Source organism: Vitis vinifera, chromosome 12, assembly GCF_030704535.1.
Source record: "Vitis vinifera cultivar Pinot Noir 40024 chromosome 12, ASM3070453v1".
Classification (NCBI taxonomy): domain Eukaryota; kingdom Viridiplantae; phylum Streptophyta; class Magnoliopsida; order Vitales; family Vitaceae; genus Vitis; species Vitis vinifera.
The window spans coordinates 8,297,015-8,314,252 of NC_081816.1; the positions used below are offsets into that span (position 1 = coordinate 8,297,015).

At 38.2% G+C, this 17,238-nt stretch overlaps 1 protein-coding gene and 1 pseudogene across 3 annotated transcripts; one reads left to right on the top strand and one right to left on the bottom strand.

Annotated features, from left to right (window-relative positions):
- The first annotated feature begins 930 nt into the window (after positions 1-930).
- Positions 931-4,194, top strand: LOC100256300 (cytochrome b6-f complex iron-sulfur subunit, chloroplastic). 3 transcript variants are annotated; one of them, XM_003633276.4, is made up of 5 exons: positions 931-1,076; positions 1,154-1,389; positions 2,013-2,130; positions 3,172-3,354; positions 3,730-4,194. In XM_003633276.4, exons 1-5 carry the CDS (start codon positions 1,035-1,037, stop codon positions 3,793-3,795), a joined length of 645 nt encoding a protein of 214 aa, XP_003633324.1. In that variant the 5' UTR covers positions 931-1,034; the 3' UTR covers positions 3,796-4,194. The 3 variants fall into 3 exon arrangements, with proteins under 3 accessions (XP_003633324.1, XP_002276770.1, XP_059597185.1); XM_002276734.4 differs by having other exon boundaries at positions 954-1,076; positions 3,849-4,194; XM_059741202.1 differs by lacking the exon at positions 3,730-4,194 and having other exon boundaries at positions 961-1,076; positions 3,172-3,592.
- A 494-nt stretch (positions 4,195-4,688) lies between these two features.
- On the bottom strand, positions 4,689-16,605 carry LOC100261466 (tryptophan decarboxylase TDC1-like; annotated as a pseudogene).
- Positions 16,606-17,238: the final 633 nt, after the last annotated feature.

The following is a 17,238-nucleotide window of genomic DNA, read 5'->3' on the forward strand; positions in this document are numbered from 1 at the left end:
ATATTACACCGATATTTTAATTAGTGGTTCAACCTGTTTCTATTTATTTAGTTGCTTCCTTAGTCATATCTCATAATTAACAAATTCATTAACCAAAACATCAACACCACATTTCTTTAAAAAAATCTTTTTGATAATGTTTTCATGGCTCAACCATCCGATGTCATGGACTCTCAATTTCCTTCTCATGTATAGAAGTTTAAGAAGACAATATATGGCTTAGGACAAGCATCCAAAACATAGTTCTAAAAATTGAACACCTTTCTTCTTCAATCTGGTTTTATTTAATCAAAGTTCAATACCTTCTTACTTATTTAGTTTTATAACAACATTATTGTTCATGTCATCGTCTTTCATTGAATTCATTACAACTTTTATTTTTCACCTTTTTGCAAAAGATCTCGTGGACTTACATTACTTACTTGGTTATGGAGGTTGTCTCAAGACTCTCAACCAATGATCAGCTATTTCTCTCTCAACGCATGTATACATGGAACATGTTGGAGCATACTAAAATGTCCAATCCCAAGGTGATTTCCACTCCTCTATCCACTGCAATTCCTGTGCAACTTAATGATGGTACATTTGTTGATCCTGTTGTCTAATGAAGTGATACATCCGTTCCATGAAGTGGACAACATCCATTCTCATTATCTAAAACACTATTTTAAACCATACATAGAATTATATCATATTTAATAAAATTTATATAAATTTGAAATTATTTTTAAAATTATAAATTTAGCTCCAAATTTTGTTTTTAGTTCAAATAAAAAGTAACAAGTCATCCCACATATGCCTCTAACATGAAATCAAATGTACATTTATACCTTGCAAGGTAAGGAGAGGTGAGGAAAAAAACAAAAAAAAAAAAAAAAAACAAAAAACAGAGAACAAAAACAAAACCGGACCCGGTTCTCTTTCCACCTGGACAGAGACATGATCCAAAAACATGTGGCTCTCCAGCGAGATCCTCTCAGCCTTATCCTCTTTCGCATTCAAACCTCTGAGAACCTCTCTGAGAAGTCTCCACCATGGCTTCTTTCTCAACTCTCTCTCACACATGTCCTTCTCAGGTAAGCAATCCAACGCCTACTGCTCCAGCACATAAACCATTTTCCTCCAATTCCAACGACGTCCTCTCATTTTGCAGCTATGCTTCACCAAGAACGGCGTGGTCTCAAAATCTCTTGCAAATCCCACAAGGACCCATTTTTTGAAGAAGGGCAATTACTTGAGAGTCAGGTTCCAGGCCACTAGCTTTCCGGCCGATGATCGGGTGCCGGACATGGGCAAGAGGCAGCTCATGAATCTGCTTCTTCTAGGTGCGGTTTCGCTTCCTACTGCAATCATGTTGATTCCTTATGCTTCCTTCTTTGTCCCACCTGGGTGAGTGTTCATTCTATTTTCCTTCTTTTCCTTTTGTCTTAATTTTGTTTTGCTGTTGACAAAATTTTGTTTTTTTGTGCTGGTAAATTCACTGTTTTTAAGCTAATTTGTGATGGGTTTATGCAAAAAACACCAAACTTGGTGAAGAAATTTGGAAAGCAGAAAATCATAACTCTTGAGTTCACTTGGTAAATCAACTTCAATGATTGTAGTCAAGTTTTATACTGAATTAAATTCACTGTAATGGAGCCAGTCTGTAATGGGTTTTTGCCGAGAAGATCATATTTGTAGAAAAATTAATGGGAAAGGGAAAATTGTAACCATGAATTCACTTTCTTAGATCATTAGTTTCATTTTCTTTGTGTTTGTGCTGCTAAATTCACTGTTAGGAAGCTAAGTTGTAATGGGCTTGTGCCAAAAACATCATATTCACTTCATTAACTGATCATCAAATTCAATTGTTTGTGGTCAAGAAGCGAACTTGTGGAAAATCTGTTACTGCATTACTCCATTCTTTTTTCAGTATACTCATTGTTGGGCATTAGCTTTTGATCAGTAGGATAATGTTTTGGATTTCAGCATTTTGAAATTCTTTTCCGAATTATTTGGAAACCCTAGAACAGGTCAGGAAGTGCTGGTGGTGCTACTATTGCCAAGGATGCCATAGGAAACGATGTTATTGCAGAGGAGTGGCTTAAGAACCATGGACCTGGGGACCGGACCCTCACACAAGGATTAAAGGTGATCATTTTTCTCTTTCAATCTCTCAGTAAATAAATTGTAGAAGGAATTGGATTGGATTTTGGATCGTGACGGGCATGTTTGAGCGCCCAATATCTCCTCCAGTGTTTTATGGAAATTTTGTTCTGATGGAAACTTTTGAATCTTTGGACTGAACTTTGGTATATTGAATAGAGTTATTGTTGTATAGAAATGAGTGAGTAATAAACAAGAAAACAAAACATGAAGATAAAACAATTCACATATATATCAAGGCACACATGGTTTTAACGTGATACGATCAATTTGCTTACATTCATGGATGAAAAAAAAATCATTTTATTATACCATAAAGAATATTACAACATACAGTAAAAACATATACAACTATTAAGTCCTAAAATATCTCATGTTTCACACCTCCGTATATCTACAACTTGGATCTTGAACTATGCGGCCTTCCTTCAAGTGTCTACCACGCTTACATCTCTATCAATTATGTATAATCTTCCCGAACTATCTCCATTTCATAACTTTTATTTTTCTCATGATCTAAGATATTTATACACTGAGCAATTTCTCCACTTTGATAGTAAGGTATTAGGTACTCCTATGATACCCTACCATCAACCGAGCACCATGAGCTCTAGTGTGCCACAGTCCCCTTTGTGCTTGTCAGTCTAGTCATGTACCACAAACACTCTTTGATATGATATTAGTAGATCTTTACGGATTCAAACTGTTTAACCACTTAATTAATTACCTATAAAGATTCATCATTTTAGTGAAAATCTCTTCTTACATTTTTTCTAATTTCATCACTAGACACTTTCTTTGTAATAATAGGAAAACATCAAAACTTCAAAATAGGACAAATGAAAATTTGAGAGGCTCTTCAACAATTATTATGATCAAGATGCAATTATGACCGAAACTGATAATAGTAATCAGAATTCATCCTGTGTTGGAATCTCAACATTATTATTCATGCTATGAAAAGTGATATGATGCAGCTGTACTGTATGATCATGAAAACTGTTTCAATTCATTGTCCAATTTCAGGGAGATCCCACCTACTTAGTTGTGGAGAAAGACAGAACTCTTGCACCATATGGAATCAATGCTGTCTGCACTCACCTCGGGTGTGTTGTGCCATGGAATGCTGCTGAGAACAAGTTCATCTGCCCTTGCCATGGATCCCAGTACAACAACCAAGGGAAAGTTGTAAGAGGACCTGCACCTCTGGTGAGTAAAACTAGAATTCACCCTGTTCTTTTTGAGTATGATCTGACTAAGAATGCATTCATAGGCCCTGGAATGAACTCAGCATTAGAAGTTGTTCTAGAAGAAAAATAAAGGAACATCTGTGGTGTCTAAAAAAACTCTAGTTCCGTATTCGGTTACTTACATAGTTTTTTGTTATATGCCATGTGTAATGTTTCTGACTGGAATCGATGACAGAAAAATATTCTCACGTTTTTCATAGACTGGGTTTCATATTTGCTTGTAGACAGGATTCGTCTGGGTTTCGTATTTGCTTGTAGACGAGATTCGTCTTTAAAAGATATCTACACTCGTGTCTCCAAGAAACTAATTCAATATCTACTACTTTCTTTACAGAAACTAAGGACCTGTTTTGGGGTGTTGAAAGAGCGGCATATCATAGAAGTTACATGTAGGCTATAAAAAAATCTTCCCAATCCTGCTGTGTTTTAATTTTTTGCTATTTGGCAATGCAGTCCTTGGCATTGGTTCATGCTGATGTTGATGATGGGAAGGTAATATTCGTTCCATGGGTCAAAACCGATTTCAGAACTGGTGAAGCTCCATGGTGGGCTTAAATCTCCTCTCAGAACCCATCCCTTCCCTCCCATGCATTGAAGTTAAGGGCGATCAGTTGCACCAGCAGGGCAAACACATCCTGTTTCCGGGATTCGTCGGCTTTTGTAGAATGGAAGCTTATGTTTATAAGATCCAAGGTGAGCATGTTTTGTATTTGAATGCAGCTTTTGCAATTATGCCAAGAGCATAGGTCAGGGACCTTATGCATTCAAACCAAGTCATAAAGACTGAAGATTCTTGTAAGCCCATGAAGATCCACAAATAAAAAAAAATAAAAAATTGGAAGCACAATAATATTAAGAATCAAAATTAAAAAAAAAACATATATATATTTTGACCCAAAATTTTGATTTTATTCAATTTAAAAATTTTATTTAAAAAATTTATAAAAATGGAAAAAAAAGAAAAAGAAAAAAAGGACGAAAATCTATTTCCCTCACACCTTTGTTAAACCTATGATAAGAAATACGAGAAAGACATTGTTCTTACTTCTTACACTATTTGATATTATTTGGATGTTTTTATTGTGAGATATTCAAGATAGACAAATAATTAACATTTTCATTACCACAACTCACATGACAAATTGCTCTGAGTCTTGACCTCAACAAATCATTCAACAGCAACACTTGATTCTTTCCTTCGGAACTCCAAAGGATCGACACTTGTAGTAAATCACACGATACATCATCACGTGGTTTGATCTTTGCCACACACCAACTTCCCATCCTAACGTTTCACACGTCGGACTCCACTCTCTTCGTCAATGCATCGGCTTCCTCCTTTATCAATTTCCAAGCGGCCACAACGTGGAGCTCCTCCGTCAGTGTGGACCCCACTGCACACCTCAGCATATAAACCCCATCCACTATCGTATGGTTCATGTAGACGCTACCTGTTGTGTTGATTTGGTCCAGTAGCATCCGATTGAGCCCCTCAATTATGTGATGGGATAAACACAAAGAATGCACAATCAGGTTTTATCCCCTCTTGTGAGAACCTAATAGGAATCAATCAAATAGAGCAACAAGAATTCATCAAATCAACGAGTATATGAACACTAATAATTTTAGCGTGGAAAACCTTCTCCAATATGAGAAGTAAAAACCATAGTACCCTTAGGTCACTTAAAAACTCCACTAATATAATTAATGAATTACACAATTCTCTCTACATAAAACTAGAGGCATACATCAACCATGTCTCAAGACAAATTGATCTTGACAATTTCAACAACTTTGCATAAAAACAATAGAGAGATCTCACCAAACACACCACTATTCTCGGACTAAAATATAACTTTTTAGAACTCCAAATCCAATCTCCACCATTCAGAATGAAGACCAATGAGTTCTAAACATGCTCTCCAAAAATCAGCTCAATCGAACCACGAATTAACCTTGATCGGAGTTCATGATCAAAACTGTCCGGATAGAAAACGCATCAAAATAGAGGCTCTATTCTCAGACTGAAAGACGACCTTCTGGATCTCCAAATCCGATCTCCACCGTTCAGAATGAAGATTAATGAGTCACGAACATCTCCTCCAAATTTCAGGTCAATCGGCCCACAGACAAAGCGGGATCAGACATTTGATGAAATCTGGGTAGTGAAGAAAAAAACTGAATTTTTCTCTCTTAACTTCAAAAATGGTGGTTCTCCCATTTCTCTCTTTTTTCTCCTACCTCTGGTGGCTGCGAAAAATTGGAAGAAGAAGAAGAAAAGTGATTCTTTTTCTAGCCCTTTTATATAAAGGCCTAAGAGGCCTTAAATTTTGAGCTATTAATTTTGGCCTTCCATACGAGGAAAAACCCAACAAATTTCCCCCTTTCCAATTATGTGGAGGGACTCGTTATCCCGGTGATTAAACAGAAAACTTCAAGTTTCTCCCTTGGTAAGGACTTCGTTAACATATCTGAGCCATTGTGATCGGTATGTATCTTTTCAAATTCAAACAAATTATCATCGAGAACATCTCTTATCCAATGATACCTCACATCAATGTGCTTCGATCTTGCATGAAAGGTAGAATTCTTACTAAGGTGAATGGTGCTTTGGTTATCACAGTATACCACATAGCGCTACTGCTTAAACCCGGGCTCATGTATGAAACGCTTCATTCACAACAACTCTTTACATGTTTTTGCTGCTACAATGTACTCTGTCTTTGTTGTAGAAAGAGTAACACATTTTTGTAGTCTTGATTGCCAAGACACATCACCTTCTGAGAATGTCATCAAATAGCCTGAAGTAGACCTTTTATTATCTACATCCCCTACCATATTTGAATCAGTGTAGCCAACAAGTACTGGTTTCCCACTTCCAAAAGTGAGTTTCAACTTGGAAGTGCCTCGCAAATATCTCATAATCCACTTGACTGCCTCCCAATATAGTCTTCCTGGATTAGATAGAAAGTGGCTAACAACACCAACTGCATAAGCTATGTTTGGTCTAGTACATACCATGACATACATCAAACTTCCTATTGTTGAGGCATACAAAACTCTTCTCATGTCTTCCTTCTCCTTATCTATAGAAGGGTTATGTCTGCTGCTTAGTTTAAAGTGATTAACTAGAGGAGAACTAACCACTTTAGCTTTGCTCATGTTAAATATTTTAAGCACCTTTTCAATATATTGCTCCTGTGACATATACAGTTTCTTGGATGCTCTATCTCACTCAATTCTAATACTAAGAATTTTCTTTACTGGCCTCAAATCCTTCATAGAAAAGGATTTGCTTAACTGCTTCTTCAGCTTATCAATTCTTGAAACATTTCTGCCAACAATCAAGATATCATCAACACAGAGCAACAATATAACAAAGTCACCATTAGAGAATTTTTGCACAAATACACAATGGTCAGAAGTAGTTTTTCTGTAGCTTTGCTCCCCCATAACTGATTCAAACTTCTTATACCACTGCCTTAGTGCCTGCTTTAAGCCATAAAGACTTTTCTTCAACTTACACACATAATCCTCTTTTCCTTTTATTATGAAACCCTCTGGCTATTGCATATAAATTTCTTTGTCTAAATCACCATGGAGAAACACAGTCTTAACATCCATCTGTTCAATCTCCAAATCAAGACTAGTTGTCAAGCCCAAAACTACACGAATAGACGACATCTTAACAACAGGAGAAAAAATCTTATCAAAATCAATACATTTCTTTTAACTGAACCTTTTGACAATCAATCTAGCTTTGTAACGTGGTTGTGAAGTGTGTTATTCTTGCTTCACTCTGTAAACCCACCTGTTCTTCAAAGCTCTTTTTCCCTTTGGCAACTTGACAAGCTCATAAGAATGATTCTCATGCAATGACTTCATCTCATATTGCATAGCATCAACCCACTTTATCTTATTCTCATCTCTCATGGCTTTCTCATAACTTTCAGGTTCTTCCCCGTCAGTTAGTAATACATAATCATCAACAGAATATCGTGTGGAAAGATGTCGGCCTCTGGTAGACCTCCTGAATGGAATATCTGGTGAAGCCTCTGCTACTGGTGATTGCTCATGAACATCATCATCCATCTCAACCTGTGTGGGAGTTTCAACATCACCAATGTCATGTTGGTCATCATATGCTTCATCTTCAACCTGTGTAGGAAGATGTGTCAAAGGAACTGGATCTAAGCCAATTAGATTATCACTATACTGAAACTCTGTTGCATCAGTCTTCTCAATGTCCTATATGGTATGATCTTTCATAAACATAGCATCTCGGCTTCTTACAAGTTTTTTCTGCACCGGATCATAAAACTTGTAACCAAGTTCATCTTGACCATAGCCAATGAATACACAAGGTCTTGTCTTAGAATCAAGCTAAGACCTCTCATTTTTTAAAATGTGCACAAAAGCCTTGCATCTAAAGACATGCAAGTGATCATAAGAGATTTCATTATTTGACAAAATTCTATCCAGAACATCAAATTCTAAAGGAACACATAGTGTAAGATTGAGAACATGTACAACAGTATTCAAAGCCTCACCCCAAAAGGATCTTGGCAACTGAGACTGTGAAAGTAAACATCTCACCCTTTCAACCAGTGTCCTATTCATTCTCTCAGCCAACCCATTCAACTGAGGAGTCTTATGAGGTGTCTTTTGATGTTAAATACCATGTTGTTTACAATACTCATCAATTATAAGTACGGATGCATTTCAATTTTTCACCAGATTGTCTCTTAACAAAAGCATGAAATTGCTTAAACAATTCTAACACTTGGTATTTTGTTTTCAAGGTATACACCCAAATCTTTCTTGAATGATCATCTATAAAAATCACAAAATATAGAGATCCACCAAGTGTTTTTGTTTTCATAGGACCACACACATCAGAATACACTAAATCAAGCATACCTGGCTTCCTTGTATGGCGGTGTGTTTTGAATGCAACTCTGGTCTGCTTTCCTGCTAAGCAATGAGCACATCTTTTCAAATATCCCTTCTTTATACCAGAAAGAAGATTCTTCTTAGCCAAAATCATCAAGTTTTTCTTACTCATGTGACCGAGTCTGTTGTGCCAAAGCTCAACTGTGCTATCATCATCCACTGCATTGATACTGGAATCAATTACCCTTGCCTGCATTAAATACAATGAGGAATACTTATTTCTTTTTGCTACCACCATAGAACCTCTGGTGAGCTTCCTTTGACCATCACGAAAGGTGTTGCAGAACCCTTCATCATCAAGCTTACCTATGGAGATTAAATTCATGCAGATATCTGGAATGTGTTTGACATTCTTCAAAATCAACATAGTACCATTACTAGTCTCCAAACACACATCTCCCATACCAATGGCTTTAGCTGAGCCATCATTACCCATCCTAACACTTCCAAAGTCACTAGATGTGTAGGATGTAAAGAAATCTTTCCGAGGTGTAGCATGGATTGAGGCACCGCTATCAATCACCCAACTGCTCTTTTGGCAAGCAAAATTAACAACATCACTATCATAAACAATAAGGAAATCTGAAGTGGTAGTGGCAACTTGATCATCTTCACCATCATTGTCATTCTTCTTGTCCTTCACTTTCCCTTGTTTCATATCTATCTTCAATTGGCGACAATACTTCCTTATATGCCCTTTCAAATGGCAATAATGACACTCAACATTGGCAAACTTGTTAGTCTTGCTTTTGCTTTTGTCTCTGTTCTTCGAACTTCTACTCTTACTCATCCCCCTCTTTTCAGTATCTAGGACATCTGACTGTGAAGAAGAACCCAGTGACTTTCTTCTCATCTCTTCATTCAGAACACAACTCTTAACCAAATCCATATTCATAGTACCATTTGAGGCTAAGTTAGACAAAGAAATTCTAAACGTCTCCCACGAGTTCGGCAATGTACCAAGAAGCCACAACCCTTGCACTTCTTCCTTAAACTTGATATTCATTCCAACCAACTGATTAATAATACATTGAAATGTATTCAAGTGATCTGTCATAGGAGTTCCATCTTGATACTTCAAGCTAATCATCTTCTTGATCAGAAACAGTTTATTGTTACCAATCTTTCGAGCATATAACTGTTCGAGCTTGTTCCATAGACTCTGTGCATTTTTCTCTTCATTAACATGATTGAGAACATTATCATCTACCCACTGTTTGATATAACCACAAACCTGCCGATGAAGTAAATTCCATTTTGCATCAGTTTTATTTTTTGGCTTTTCAGAAGCAAACACAAGCAAATAATAATCTTTTACATACAATAAGTCTTCCATCTTTCATTTCCAAACATGATAATTGGAGTCATTCAGAGTAATCATTCTACTTGTATTGCTTTCCATTGTTCTACACAAGGCACAGATTATCTTGAACCAATGCTCTGATACCACTTTGATGGGATAAACACAAAGAATGCACAACCAGGTTTTATCCCCTCTTGTGAGAACCTAATAGGAATCAATCAAATAGAGCAACAAGAATTCACCTAATCAACAAGTATATGAATACCAATAATTTTAGCGTGAAAAACCTTCTCCAATATGAGAAGTAAAAACCACGGGACCCTTAGGCCACTTAAAAACTCCACTAATATAATTAATGGGTTACACAATTCTCTCTAGATAAAACTAGAGGCATACATCAACCATATCTCAAGACAAATTGATCTTGCCATTTTCAACAACTATGCATAAAAACAATAGAGAGATCTCACCAAACACATCACTGTTCTCAGACTAAAATATAACTTTTCAGAACTCCAAATCCAATCTTCACCGTTTCGAATGAAGACCAATGAGTTTTGAACGTGCTCTCCAAAAAATGACTCAATTGAACCACAGATTAACCCTGATCGGAGCTCATGATCAAAACTGTCCGGATAGAAAACACATCAAATCGAAGACTCTGTTCTCGGACTGAAAGATGACCGTCCGGATCTCCAAATCCGATCTCCACCGTTTAGAATGAAGATCAATGAGTCATGAACATCTCTTCCAAATTTCAAGTCGATCGACCTATAGACAAAGTGGAATCGGACCTTTGATGAAATCTGGGCAGTGAAGAAAAAAACTGATTTTTTCTCTCTAACTTAAAAAATGGTGGTTCTCCCATTTCTCTCTCTTTTCTCCTACCTTTGGTGGCTGCGAAAAATTAGAAAAAGAAGAAAAAAAAGGATTTTTTTTCAAGCCCTTTTATATAAAGGCATAAGAGACCTTAAATTTTGGACTCTTAATTTAGGCCTTTCACATGAGGAAAAACCCAACACTATGCCTGTGGCGGACCGTGGCCACGGGTTGAGTCGGAAGCATACCAATGAAAACAACCTTGGAGTAACGATCTCGAATCTCGGGTCGGATCTTACCATGGATTTGAATAATTTTGCCATTTGGATATCAAATCGAATGTGGGACTGAAGATTAGCCACACCGTAGCTTCGGATCACGAGCCACAGCCGGAGGGCTTTGAATCTTCGACCTATTCCAATTTGCCAGTCTTTGAATTCTACCACGAAGTCTGATTCATTGGCTTTGTTGTTCAAATATTCAGGGTTGATGCTGAGTGAACGGGTTATTTTACTCAGTTGTTTGATCCATAGGCAGCAGCAATCGAGGTAGCTGAGTAGCCACTTGTTGGGATTTATTTGTTTCTGTTAAAGTTTGGCTTTGTCAAAGTTTTGTTAATAAGTTCCTATTAGTTAGGAATAGTAGATAGGTTTTGACTCTTTCAGTAACTAATACCATGTCTTTAGGAATAAGACGTGGGCTGTAATGTTTTTCTAATTCTTTATCTTATAAGGTTATATAAGCCACCAGTAAGTGTTCAATAAACTGGGATGTTATTCCAGATTTGTGTGAGTTCATAGCTTTATAGTTCTTGCTTTCAATAATCTAGTATTAGAGCTACGCTAAGGGGCCTGATTTGAAGAAAGTAAGAAACTGCAGATTTCTTATAGAGTGTGAAAAAAGAGAATAGAGAAGAAAGGAAGGAGGAGTGAGTGAACATGGTAACAGAAAACTTTGCTCAGCCGGCGGTTCCAAAGTTTGATGGTTATTATGACCATTAGGCCATGTTAATGGAGAATTTTCTCCATTCAAAGGAGTACTGGAGCATAGTAGAGAATGGAATTCTTTTAATAGCCGAAGGATCAACGCCTACTCAAGCACAAAGAAAGGAAGTTGAAAAGGTGAGGCTAAAGGATATGAAGATCAAGAACTACCTGTTTCAATCGATTGATAGGACCATTATGGAGACAATTCTTGACAAGAACACAACAAAGAGTATATGGGATTCAATGAGGCAGAAGTATCAGGGCTCCACTAGAGTTAAACGAGCTCAATTACAAGCCCTTAGAAAAGAGTTTGAGATTTTGCAGATGAAAGAGGGTGAGAAGGTTGATGAGTACTTTGCTAGAGCTTTGACTATTGCAAACAAAGATGAAATCACATGAAGAAAGAATGGGACATAATGTGATTGTGGAGAAAATCTTGAGATCGATGACTCCCAGGTTCGACTATGTGGTATGCTCAATAGAAGAGTCCAATAATGTGGACACGATGACCATTGACGAGCTTCAAAGCAGCCTTTTGGTTCATGAATAGAGAATGAATTGTCATAGTGGAAATGCAAGGGATGAATAAGCTTTAAAGGTTTTGTATGGAGAAAGGTATGAAGGAAGAGGCAGAGGTCGAAGTTTTGTTTGAGGCCGCGGGAGAGACAAAGGAAGGTACTTTGCAAACAAGGTCACAGTGGAGTGTTTTAAATGCCACAAACTAGGGCACTTCCAATACGAATGCCTTAGTTGGGAGAAGAGTGCAAACTATGTTGAGTTTGATGAAAAAGAAGAGATGCTCCTCATGTCTTATGTTGAAGTCAATAACTCGAAACGAGAAGATGTGTGGTTCCTCGACTCGGGTTGCAACAATCACATGTGCGGGAATAGGTAGTGGTTCTCTAACATTGATGAGGCTTTCAGACACTCAGTGAAGCTCGACAATAATAAAAAGATGAGAGTGATGGGCAAAGACAACATCCGACTCGAGATTAATGGCTCAACTCAGGTGGTCACTAATGTTTACTATGTTCCTGCTTTGAAGAATAATTTGCTGAGTATAGGCCAACTTCAAGAAAGGGGTTTAGCTATAATTATACAAAATGGGGAATGCAAGTTATACCACCCTAGAAGATGATTGATTATGCAGACAAAGATGACAACAAATCGGATGTTTGTGTTATTGGCTAATGTGGTGCTTGAGACCTCGACATGCTTGCAAACAGTCACAGAAGATAATTCAAAGTTGTGGCACCGTAGGTTTGGGCATTTGAGTTACAAAGGGTTGAGGACTTTGCAATACAAAGATATGGTTAAGGGTCTTCCACTTCTCAGAGCGTCAACTATAGCTTGCAATCAATGCTTTGTGGGAAAGCAACACAGAAATGTTATTCCGAAGAAGAGTCAGTGGAGAGCTTCCCGAAAATTGCAGCTTGTTCATGATGATATCTGCGGCCCTATTACTCATTAATCCAACAGTAACAAAAGGTATATTATAACCTTTATTGATGATTTTAGTAGAAAGGTGTGGATATATTTTTTGGTTGCAAAGTATGAAGCATTTACAACTTTCAAAAACTATAAGAGCTTGGTTGATAAGGAGTTGGGTGCACTTATATGTTGTTTACGCACGGATAGAGGAGGAGAATTAACCTCCAATGAGTTTAATGAGTTTTTTAGAATCAATAGTATAAGCAGACAGCTAACAACATCTTATATCCCACAACAAAATGGGGTAGCTGAACGCAAAAATCGAACTATCATGAATATGGTTTGGTGCATGCTTTGTGACAAACAAGTGCCAAAAGCTGCAAGATGGACAGTGCATGTTCTCAACAGGAGTCCGACATTGGTAGTGAAAGACAAGACCCAAGAATAGATGTGGAGTGGAGTTAAACCCAAAATGGACTACTTTAGGGTTTTTGGGTGCCTAGCTCATGTACATGTGCCAGATCAAAAGATAACAAAGTTGGATGATAAAAGTCTTTAGTGCGTCTTACTTGGAGTAAGTCATGAATCTAAAGCTTATTGGTTGTTTGATCCAACTACTAGAAGAATTATAGTGAGCAGAGATGTGAGTTTCGAAGATGATAAAGGCTGGAATTGGGGGAGGACAGCTGAAGAAGTGAAGCGTGATATATTGGTTTGGGAAGATAGTGTTGAAGGTGAAGATGCTTTCTCTGAGAGTGAAGAAGAAGTTGTGGAAGGTATTGAAACAGTGGTTACAGATCAAGAAGCAGAAGCAACAACTCCAACATCGATTGAATCATCCAATGAAGTTGCACCGGTTCAAGCTGAAACAAGGATTCGAAGAGCACCTCCTTACTTGTAGGACTATGTAACGGGTGAAGGACTGTCAGAAGATGCAGATGTGAATAATCTTGCAATGTTTATCTCTCATGAAGATCCGGGCTCTTTTGAAGAAGCTAAGAGGGATGTGAAATGGAGAAGGGCCATGGACTTGGAAATTGAAGCAATTGAGAAGAATGAAACCTGACAGCTTACTACTTTGCCTAAAGGTGCTAAGAAGATTGGTGTGAAGTGGGTCTTTAAGAACAAATTGAATGAAAAGGGTGAGGTTGATAAGTGCAAAGCCCGGTTGGTAGCTAAAGGTTATGCTCAGCGACAAGGAATTGATTATAAGGAAGTCTTTGCTCCAATAGCAAGGTGGGACACAATTCAGATGGTTCTAGCCCTAACAGCACAAAAGGGATGGAGTGTGTATCAATTAGACATCAAAAGTGTGTTTCTTCATGGTGAGTTCAAAGAAGATGTGTATGTGGAGCAACCACTAGGTTATATTCGAAAGAGTAAAGAAAAAAGGGTCTACAAGCTTAAGAAGACACTATATGGGTTGAAGCAAGCTCCACATGCTTGGTATAATAGAATTGAAGCTTATTTTGTCAAGGAGGGATCTGTACGATATGATTACGAGCACTCTCTTTGTCAAAATAGAAGAAGGAGGTAAGAGGTTCTTAATTGTGAGTTTGTATGTGGAGGACTTAATCTTTATTGGGAATGATGCATGTATGTTTGAAAGCTTCAAGAGTTCCATGAAGGATGAGTTTGATATGACGGATTTAGGGAAGATGAAGTACTTCCTTGGTGTTGAAGTTTTGCAAACTTTAGAGGGTATCTACTCAAGTCAGAAGAAGTGTGCTTGTGAATTACTTGAGAAGTTTGGTTTACAAAATGCTAATTCGGTGAAAAATCCTATTACGCCTAGTTTCAAGCTATCTGAGGAAGGAGAAGGTGCTAGGATTGATGTTATAGTTTATAAGCAATTAATTGGGAGTCTCATGTACATTACTGCAACAAGACCTAATTTAATCTACATATGCAAGCAACAAAGAGAGTTCTTCGTTATTTAAAGAAAATTGTGGAGTTGGGTGTGTTTTATAAGAGATGAGAAGATGTTGGAGACCTATTGGCTTACACTGACAGCGATTATGCTGGAGACACTGATGATAGGAAGAACACATCTGGTTATGTGTTTTTATTGAGCGGCGGAGCAGTTTCTTGGGCCTCAAAGAAGCAACCAGTGGTGACTTTGTCTACTACTGAAGCAGAATTTGTGGCAGCAGCTTTCTGTGATTGTCAATGTATATGGATGAGGAAAATGTTAGAAAAGATTGGGCACTTGCAGAGTAAGTGTACTACTATTATGTGTGACAACAGTTCAGCGATCAAGCTATCCAAGAATCCGATTATGCATGGTAGGAGCAAGCATATAGATGTGAGGTTCCAATGCTTGAGGAATCTCACTAAGAAGGAAGTGGTGAAGTTGGTTCATTGTGGCACCAATGATCAAGTGGCTGATATCTTGACAAAACCACTGAAACTTAAAGTGTTCTTGAAGTTGCTTGAGAAGCTTGGGGTATGTGAGGTACCAAACTTAAACTAAATGCATACTACTTCAATTTAGGGAAGGAATTATTGTTAGGATTTATTTGTTTCTATTAAGGTTTGGCTTTGTCAAAGTTCTGTTAATAAGTTCCTATTAGTTAGGAACTAGTAGATAGGTTTTGACTCTTTCAGTAACTAATACCATGTCTTTAGGTATAAGACGTGGGCTGCAATATTTTTCTAATTCCTTATCTTGTAAGGCTATATAAGCCACCAGTAAGTGTTCAATAAATTGGGGATGTTATTCCAAATTTGTGTGAGTTCATAGCTTTATATGCTTTAAATACCACTTCTGTGGATTGAGACTCAGTGAGTTGACCTGCTTGATTCTGTTTAGGTGGTGGCGAAACTCCGGGCAAATGCATGCGCTTCCAATGTATGCGACGTTCACATGGACCCACACGCCGTAGTCGTTAGCCACATTAGCGAGGGACCCAATGGGATCGACGGTTGTGGTTAAGGTTGTCCCAAGGGTTGCGCAGAAGTGGATGGGGACCAACCCGACTCCCATGTCAGCTTCGATTACTGTGCGGAGGAGCGTAGGGGATAGAGAGAAGTTTGAGGCTTGTGTCGTGGGGAGTAATCATATGTTGCATTGGAGTACGCCAGCCAACTTGCATGCCTTTTTGTACGTGGAGTGGGCCTGATCAGAAGCGTAAACGACTAGTTTGGCTATGTTTTAGACGCCTATGATCTCGAGTGCACGGTCTCTGGCCGCAATGAGGGTGCAGAGGATTACTTCGCTGGAGGTCGCTTGCATTACACCACCACCGGTGCCGGAGAACATGAAGGACTTGGGCAGCTTGATCATGTTGGCGAGCCAGTCCATGACGACCATTTCGAGCTCCATAGCCGCCGAACACACTAGCCAGTTGAATCCAATTGAGTTAAACGCGGTGCAGAGCATCTCTCCCACGAAAGCCACGGAGCTCATCGTTGCGGGGAAGAATGCAAAGAAGTTGGGGCTCAGCCAATGCATCATCCTGGGGATTATATCCTTTTCCACGTCTCTTACAATGTCGTCAAATGATTCTAACAGATACGGCGACATTTCAGAGAGGTGGGAGCAAAGATAACCTGACTCAACTTGGCTAAGAACCGGATAGTTTTCAATGTTATGGTAGTAATCAACTATGAAATCAACCATTTGATGGGCTTGTTTTCAGAACTCTTCAGAGTTTAAGGGCTTAAACTCTCCATCAGGTGAGGGAGAGCCAACAGAGTTTGAATCAAGAATACTCATTAATTTGAAGCAAAAGCAGTGGCGATGGCTGTGGTGAGATAGAGTTCGAAAGGTGGCTGAAGGGGGTTATAAATGGAGGAAGAGGTGGTGGGGTATAGAATAAAAAAGATCAAGAAACCACCAGCTGTAATTAGGTAGTAACACTGTCACGACCCAAATTCCGGGCGACCCAAAATTTGGCTCGTGACCCCAGGACAAAGGTTTGACCCTAAGGGTTCTTCCTATTCCATGCTGGCAGTCAATCAAAACACTCTGAATTTTTTTTTTTACACATACGTCCCACTAGAATTCTCATTAATTACAATATCCCAAACACTACTCAAAACAACAAGGTTTAATAAATATTCATTATAGTCCAAAAATAAAAGTTCACACTTAAGCAACTTAATCAAAATAAGGTCTCATTACAAATCCATAATTCATAATTACTAAAACAAATCCCAAAATCCAAAAACACAATAAAAAAATGTCACGCTCTACTAGGCCGCTCCAGGAGCATCCTGAAGTCCTCCTTGTCCCACCTGTGGATCCTCAGGAGTGATATTTGCATCTAAAAAGATGTAAAAAAAAAGGGGTGAGCATTTCCACATTGCTCAGTAGGGTGCCTAACACCCAAGGGGTTAAGGGGATTAT

Excerpts from the sequence above, each read along its gene's own strand:
- LOC100256300 (XM_059741202.1), top strand. The coding sequence starts at position 1,035 with ATGGCTTCTTTCTCAACTCTCTCTCACACATGTCCTTCTCAG. Across the intron at positions 1,077-1,153 it reads CTCACACATGTCCTTCTCAG|CTATGCTTCACCAAGAACGG; the intron begins GTAAGCAATCCA and ends CTCATTTTGCAG. Across the intron at positions 1,390-2,012 it reads TCCTTCTTTGTCCCACCTGG|GTCAGGAAGTGCTGGTGGTG; the intron begins GTGAGTGTTCAT and ends ACCCTAGAACAG.